The sequence below is a fragment of the Polypterus senegalus genome, chromosome 9 (assembly GCF_016835505.1).
Source record: "Polypterus senegalus isolate Bchr_013 chromosome 9, ASM1683550v1, whole genome shotgun sequence".
NCBI classification, from domain to species: Eukaryota; Metazoa; Chordata; class Cladistia; order Polypteriformes; family Polypteridae; genus Polypterus; species Polypterus senegalus.
In genome coordinates this window covers 867,934-876,393 of record NC_053162.1, presented here as the reverse complement: position 1 = coordinate 876,393, position 8,460 = coordinate 867,934, and the positions used below count along the sequence as shown (strand labels likewise).

The 8,460-nt window shown below is 43.1% G+C and overlaps 1 protein-coding gene across 1 annotated transcript in view; it reads right to left on the bottom strand.

Annotated features, from left to right (window-relative positions):
• The window catches only part of setx (senataxin), a 122,846-nt gene continuing 114,386 nt past the window's right edge, over positions 1–8,460 (bottom strand). The window contains exons 24-25 of the mRNA XM_039762571.1: positions 6,938–7,025; positions 1–2,261 (exon numbers count right to left, since the gene is read on the bottom strand). Of these exons, the coding sequence (XP_039618505.1) occupies positions 1,635–2,261; positions 6,938–7,025 (715 nt within the window). The 3' untranslated portion in view covers positions 1–1,634. The remainder of the gene's footprint in view (positions 2,262–6,937; positions 7,026–8,460) is intronic.

Here is an 8,460-nt window from a genome sequence, read left to right as displayed (position 1 = left end):
CTTTGTTATTCAGTTTAATAGCTTTGCAGGAAACGTAAAAAAGGAAATATATAAACCAACTTTCGCGTTATCTACAGGGAGTATTTACAAAGAGAATTTAAAAGGGCGTTAGCCCCCCGACTGAGATGGCCAGCCCACCTCACCAAAGCCATGATGGGTCAGACCCCAAAACTGCAGAAATGGAACTGGCTGGGGTGTATTGCAAAGCAGCCACTGGCGCCCGCAGCCAAACGCTGGCAGTCAGTGCCAGTGGCCAATCCTGCACTTGAATTATAAAGGACCAGCCTCTACAAAGAATCGGAGCAGAGCTTCTTGTCAAGGCTAGAATGAGTAACTGAGTAACTGAGCAGAAATGTGAAATCTAAACAACAACAGTTTAAAACATTGACACTTGTAACCCGAGTAAGAATGCCAAGCGGTGGGCCATGCCAGCCTCACTCCCTGCAGGCCCATCCTTCAGCATTTGGCCGAACTGAAAACAAAACCAAAAAAGCCAAACAGTCACAAAGTGTGACCAACCATTAAATGAGTCCGCTGAACTGGCACTGCTGTAGTGAGGGCTAACAATGGCATGCGTTTCTGTGCCAACGCCTGGCCTCCGTTTAATGCTTCTGAACACACAGGAATACTTTGCTTGAGAGGAGCCTAAAGTGCAAACCTCGCTCAAAAAAGGAAGACAAGCTGGCGTCACAACAGGCACTAGAGGGCCCAGACTGAAACGCACCTTAAAAAATATCGGAAGTTTACTTGTAATGTGGATGGCAAAAACAATTAAAACATAAAATCATTTCTTAAAAAGGAGGAGGAGGTTTGGGGAATAATAAAAATGTCCAGAGGTGCTGCTACTGCGACTCCAGCAAATCACACAAAGGCCCTTTGAGCTCCGAGAACCGCAGAGAGCAGACGCGTCCCCCGCTAGTGGAGTTCTGATAAACGTCAGCTTCGGACCCCTCGCTTTCCAGGCCACAGCCGACAGTCATGTGTTTTAGTTGTCCCCCCAGGCTCACCCGTCTACCTCTCATTCAGGGGAGAGGACGGTCACCGCTCAGCTAACCAACACGCAACACCACAGGATCCCGCCGATGTCCCAAGCGAGTCTTTAGGTAAGATGCCCATGTAAGTTGAAAGTCCTTCTCGACCTCCGCTACAGAATCCCCCCAAACAATACAATCTGCCTTTGAATTGAAGAATTGGAATATCGTGACATAGCAGCTCAGTGGTCACTTAGACAGACAAACGAGCGGGACCACCCATCGGCCCTCTAAATCCTCTGCTAGGATCCTCACCAAGCGCTTGCCTTTCCTCTGCCTGATGGGTTGTACGTTTGGAAGAGCAGCACTCTTAGGAGGGCAGGACCTTTTTGCTTTATCTTTTTGTAAGAGGTAGTTTCATTTTAAAAAGTGCACTTTTTTAACAAAACAATACATTCAAATTAAAACAAACAAACAAACAAACAAACACATGGCCATCAAGTAAACATGAAATGACATTAACATAAACCAACTCAACAGTTAAGATGAACTTAGGGTTGGGGACGCGCCATTTTCAGGCCACCGTACCAGTGAGCCAACAACGGCATCACAAGTAAAACCTCCATGGGCTCGTCATGCTGCCTTCCATGACCTCCGCTGTTGTCACTTCTGCCGCTTATGTGAAACGTCATATTCCCTCGAGTCCAGCGGCCTTTTCGGAGGGCGGGCTTGGTCTTCCCATCGTGGATGTCGTTCTCTGAAAGGAGGCGCTCTTCCGTCATCTCTAGCTGGCACTGGTAAAGTCTTGCCGGGGTTGCTGGAGCTTTGCATCCTGTTAGCAGCAGCTGGGCCTTTCTCAGTGGATGGCTGATTTTTTGGGGTATCACGCCGCCTACTTGCCAGCCTGGGGTCTTTTGAAGTCTCCTTTGGCATGGGGGGCCTTACTGAAGGGAGGGCCAGACAGGACTTCAGCACCTGAGTAGCAACGGCCGTTAAGGTTTCCGTAGTGTGCCTTCTGTCCACTGTCGCGGCCGCGCTGATGGGGGCTGTGGAGTGAGAAGAGGCTGGTGGCACGAGGCCTTGGTTGCTACTGGTCGGTGCCGGAGAAGACCCCGAAGGCTTAGGTTGGGATCTGGAGGAGTCTGACGGGGGATACGATAAGCTGCGGTTCAAGCCAGGCTCGGGTTTGAAAATCTTCACTGCGTCTTTTTTGTAGTCTTTTTCCTGGGTTCTGATGATGTTGCCTCGTTTGTGAGCATCTTGAATTAATGCACTCCAATCTCTGTGATCCTGTTAGACGAAACAAACAAAATTAGACGACACAACTTTCAGATGTCCAAAAGACCTGCAAACATCCAGACCACGAAACAGCAACTTCAAAGTTTTCAAGGAGTTCCACCGTTACTGGCAAATGATTAAAAGAATTTATTTACATATACTGTATTTGTTTTATTCTGACTGCTGAAGATGTTTAAAGAGATTTATTCAGAAACGTCTTTTATACAAAACATCCAAACCACCTCTTGGTGCCTTCATTCCAAACTCCACTGCTTAGATGTACGTGGTGGACGGGGAGGGAGTAACACGGAGGCCAAAGCAGCTACACATTTACGACAGCTTAACGGCCGTGCAATGCAGAAGGACACGCGTAACCCTAATAAAGCAAGTCCACGATGCCAGTTTACAGCTTGCTATTCTCAAAGACTTCATATCATTCATCACGGCTTTCCAATGATGAGCGCACAGCTCCTCCTAATATTTATCTTTGGGAAGAGCGAAGGACAGTTAGCCCTACTGCCACGGAGGAGTCGTGTAAAGCACTTTGAGCTACGTTGTTTGTATGAAAATGGGCTACAGAAATAAATGTTGCTGTTGTGACTGGTGGGACCAAAGCAGAGAACTTACAGCTCACAAAAACTCAAACACGCAGAGGGTCTCCAACGGAAAGTCAGGGTAGGCCTCACCAGCATAAAATCAGCCTGGCCTGACTTCAAGGAACAGGCCTTATGGATTGAAGAAAATATCACTATAGGAAGAGGGGAACCGTGAGACCACTGGCTTACAACACACAAAGCAATGTTTCTTCACATTAAAAATATTTCCAAGTGCATCATTATTAAAAAAAAAAGCAGCAAAATAATTTATAAATAAAAGCCTTAAGCAAAGCCCCAGGCAAAATAATAAATCCAAAAAAAGTGCAGAACCAAATAAATAAATAAATAAATAAATAAAACTGAATTTCCAAATCAGAGGAGAGCAGAAAGAAAACTCCCAAGGATCAGTGCTTCAGTGAGGGGCACATACGGCCCAGTTTAAAGGCGGGCACACAGTCCCAGAGGTACAACTTTAAGTGAACATGGCCCAGAACAAAAAAGAAATGCTTGTGTTATTAAACAAGACAATCCCTGCATATGACATTTCTAATAATCCTAGTCAGGATACAGTTTATTTAATACACACCTTTCTTAGCACTCAAGCTTACCTTACAAAGAATGAGAAAACAAGAAAATATAAAAACAGAAGCATATAAAAAAATAAAAATCCAACAACAAAGGCAAAAAGCAGCAGCAAACAAAGAGAACAGAACTGGCTTTAACAACAGTTAACAATCATAGATGAATTGTGTCACGGGGTCCAGCAGACGGATGGGAGAGGGAAGAGAATTCCAGAGCACCAGGAGAGAAGGTAGCGGAACTAGAGCCGCAGATGAGGACGTGAGGAGCGAGAGGAGCGTAACTGTGGAGGAGATCAGCGAGAGTAACAGGGGAGTCCAAATGTTAAGAGCAGAATTAGGTGTTGTACTCCGTAGTAGACAGGGGAGCTGGGAGAGAACAGGCGGGACGTCTTCAGTGGACTTACAACCGGTAATTATCTTAACAAAGGATTATATCCAAGTCTTACCAACATGACTCTCCCTCTCGCTACCTTCATCTACACACAGCAACACAGAATACTAAATGGAGGCCAAGGATTTGTAAAGCAGAAACACAGCAGAGTGTTTAACTGATGTTCTCTACCTTTGCCATCAACCAGACTCCTTCATCGCTAGTCTGTCCCATTCAAAGTACAGGATCATGTGATTAGCCCAGATGGGGACCACTTTTACGTGCAACACTTTGCTTATGTGGCCATATTGAAAGTTGAAAAAGCAAGTACACTGCAATCTGTTGGTCATTTATGTGAATATGCAAAGAATACGCCACCCTAAAACAATCATTTCTATATATTATGTACTCCATGTTGTTGGTAGGGATGGCAGAGAAAACCTCTCTCCTGTGTTTTTATGGAGGATGGAGACAACATTCCTTACACAAAGGGCTTTAATGGAGACCTAGCATGAAGAGCTGCAGACAGACTCAAAACATCCATTTAAAAAGTTAAAGAACTCCAGTTATATGTGTTGTACCTTCATGTTGTGTAACCTTTGTGAAGGACTCCTAATATGTGCATTCCGATCAAAATATATTTTAGAAAACACACTTCTGGAAAATACTCATTAAAAAAAAAAACCAAAAAAAAAAAAAACCGAATCGAAGCTTTTGAACTGAACTCCCACCTCATTCAATTCCATTCATTTTTATGGCGCCCTGCACTCAGTGTTGGCTGACAATATAAATTGAAGAAATCTGTAATCAAATAACGATTATACGAAGACACAGAGAAACGCAAAGTAATTTGAAGCTGACTAACAAATGCAGCCCATGAAAATCTGTCCAATAAAGAACTTGGGGGCTGCCACCAGTTACTCGCTGCTCAAGAGCCCTCAATTCAGTTCCAAAGCTCCCATTTTCTTGATCACAGTTTGTCATATGCTGCTCTTATCCATCCATCCACTGTCCAACACGCTGAATCCGAACACAGGGTCACGGGGATGCTGCTCTTATTTTCTGGAAATATTTAAACAGTAAATTTGTCAAACACCCAAGTGCTTCGGATGTTGTGAACACACGATGGGATAAACTGGCATGTAGACGGACTGTGTGACACGAGTATATTTGAGATTTTCTTCATGAATATCTTGACACTGCTTCTTATTTCCTTTACCCCTAAAAACCATGTGATTAAAAAATAACCACCTCCACTATAAACACCAAGAGATACAGAGCCAACAGAAATCATTATCAAGAAGAACTAATCTATATATGAGCTAGTGCTTTAAGCAAAAGGAGATTAAAAGGAGACCTGACTGAAGTGTCTTAAAATTATAAAGGGAATTAATTAGTCCAGTGGATCAAGATGGTGAAAATGAGTTCATGGAGAACACGGGAACACAGATGGGAACTTGTTAAGGGTAAATTATGCTCAAACATTAGGACATTTGTCTTAATGCAGAGGACCAGACACACAGTCAGACCAAGTACTGTAGTGGGGTAGACGGGAGAACTTTAAGGACTTTCAAAACTTGGAAGAATTAAGTGGATAGGACTTGAGAGCTTTATTGGGTTGAACGGCCAGTTCTCATCCTGATTGTTCTAATGGTCTAAATATGAATTAATATGAATGAAAATCTGGGTCAAAAAGTGTCCCTTACTGATTCAAAACAGTAGGCAGTATTGTACGTTTCAATCCTGTATTATAAAGGAACAAGAGGCAACTCTGCTGTTGTGTGTGAATGAAGATGGTCATCAAGAAATAACCTGGGGAGCGATCAAGTGCTGGTGACCCACTACTACTGCTCAGTGCCGCACTGACGTTTACAATCAGTGGCAGCTTTCCCAGTGGCCTGCTGCCTGGCATTCAGAGCAACCAGTGAAATTATACAATGTTATTATACTGGAAAACGAGCCAGCGTTATTGCTCTGTATTGGGCACAAATCCTTTCGGTTTAATGTTGAAGGGTTTCATTTCTGCTTGGATGCAGGAGCGGTGCGTACGTCTGGTGCATTTGTGATTAAAAGTATATATGAATATTGTTTAAAAAGGGTTATAATATACTTTGAGTTATATTTGGATGTTGTATGGGTTTTGGTATGTGTTACTGGGTATTTATTTTTGTTTCAGATTTTAATGACTTAACATCCCTGCCCTCAGAGTGACTGAATAGGCTACACAGAACGGTTTATTTTTTTATTAATGAAACATGTATGCAAGTGAAAAGATTTGTGGTTTTAAATGTACCTTATTTCATGACAAGTCTGTTAATGAACGGGTCTTGTTTTTACTTTAATATTTTTTAAAATGCATCTCTCGCACTCGGATAGTTAAACCTTAGCGCTACGAGAGACTGAACAGGCCACGCCAAACGGTTCATAGTTAACTCTTTTTACAGACAGAATTCTGTGGCACTCTGACATTTTCTGAGTCTTCTGAAGAATTCAAAATGGTCTTTTTTGACCAACACTTCACACTTTGTGGAAGACACTGACACCGGCTTGGCTGTGGAGATCCCAGACTCCCGGCTGAAACAGCAAACCTGATCTCTGAACTGGGGATTCCACTGACGACTACTTTTTGCGGTTCAGTGATTTTTGCACATTTGTTTTGATATTAATATTAGAGAACAACAAGGATTATTTATTTATGAAGTGGTGTTCCACATTTCATCCGAGGTTGTCTTGAGAGTCAAACGTATGTGTAAAGGTTGAATGTACCGTCTCCTCATTCATAAAAAATTCCAAGACAAAATGGTGTTTGTTGGTTTTTGTGCCTGTACAAGAAAACGGACGTATATTGTGTGGCCTGGCCTGGGGTAGACTAAGCTTCCCAGTCTGGCCCTGCCTCATCAAGAGGCTTGGATTCACTTGGCACTGCTGTATTTAGTGTGAAGGAGGGTCAAATTGAGCAGATTAAATGAATGAACTAAGGGGTTGCGTTAAATGTGATCACAGAAATGAACACATTAATTGCATGCGCTACAGCAATTAATCAGCAGCTCTACTATTAAAGAAACAACAAATGGGAAAGTGTGGTACAGAAGTTCTTAACGACACAGGAAAGCATCACCACATAGGAGAACAGAAACATACCATGAGGGTCTTCAAATGCCCCAAGATAAAGAGGCTCTGTTTTGCTCTTGTCAGTGTAACATTTAATCGTTGTTTATTTCCCACAAACCTAAAATGCAAAAGGATAAAAAGAAGGCAATGAGATATGCAGATGAGCGAGAAACATGAAATATTAAAAAAAAAAAAAAAAAAAGACAACAGAAAACAGAATGCCACATGTAAAGATTTTACATTAAATGGTGCACATTAAAACAACATCTCCTGAAAATGGATGGGATGGATATTTACAACTGACAGTATAGAAGGTCAGCTTCTCTTTGGCAAAGAATGAATAATGGAGTTCCTCAGAAGAGAAGACTCGGCACACGCTGTAATAAACAGTATTCCATATATTTACAGGAGAGACCAACTAAAACTTGTCTGAAAGAGCACAGACGGCACTACAGAGAATTACAAAGCAGCAGATGCCCTCCGACGACTACACGTACAGGCCGTCCCAACTCACAAACACAAGCAGGTTTGAAACGCGCTTCCGATAAAACACAACACTGAAAAGTTCCACACAGATTCTCTAATGAACATACGCCTTACATTGGCACCTCCTGAACACCTGAAGTGCTCACCAAATACCTTGAACTGTGACCTCTGTACCAAAACAACAACGACGGCTATTTCTGAATTGCATAAGGACGATTCTGCCTTGGTGCACATTAAAACAGGTCAGGTCAGGTTGGGGAGCATGCCCTGGTATAGCATGTCGCTGCATCCACCACACGACAAAACAGCTCAGGATCCTGGCTGGCAACCCCCCCAAGCAGACACATGGAAAGGACCACCTATCTTCCTCAGCCAGATGCAACACGGGCACCCCCTTGGCCTGGTCCAAACAATAAGTCAAATCACCCTTAGGAATCACACCACATGGCTGTAGTGCCGTAACTGACGCTCCCTCACAATGCAGGTCATGTGCCTCATTGGGGACTCCATGAAGACTCAAACCCAAGACGTCTGCAGCAACGAGACAGCAGAGCTGAGCACTGTGCAGACATCGGCTGGCTTCACCGTGTAGTTATTATGACAAGAACCACCACAAGATGCAGACTTTAATGGCAACGCTTTACTAAAACCGATTCTACTTACATATATCTGGACAAATGATATCTAAACTTCATCTGTCATTTTCAATGACACATTTCAAATAGAGTATGTCCATATGTCATTTACACAATAATCTGCTCCATTTTGAACTGGAGTGAGTGAGACAGAATTCCTTCATTTTGCCTTTGTGTACTTTTTGGCTTAATGCAAGGAGAGAACGCTCACATCTCGAATATTTCTATTCTATTAGTGGTGCAACGGATCACTGTTGATCCGTGATCCGAACGGATTCTTGTCCACAGTTCGGCACACGCGTGATCGGGAAAAAAAAAAAAAGTTCCACTGTATTGTGCGCGTGTCTGTCGCACTCTCTCTCAACCTCCCACACACTGGACTGCAATTAAACTTCTCTCACACACTCTCTTTCTCGCACACTTTCGCTCGAC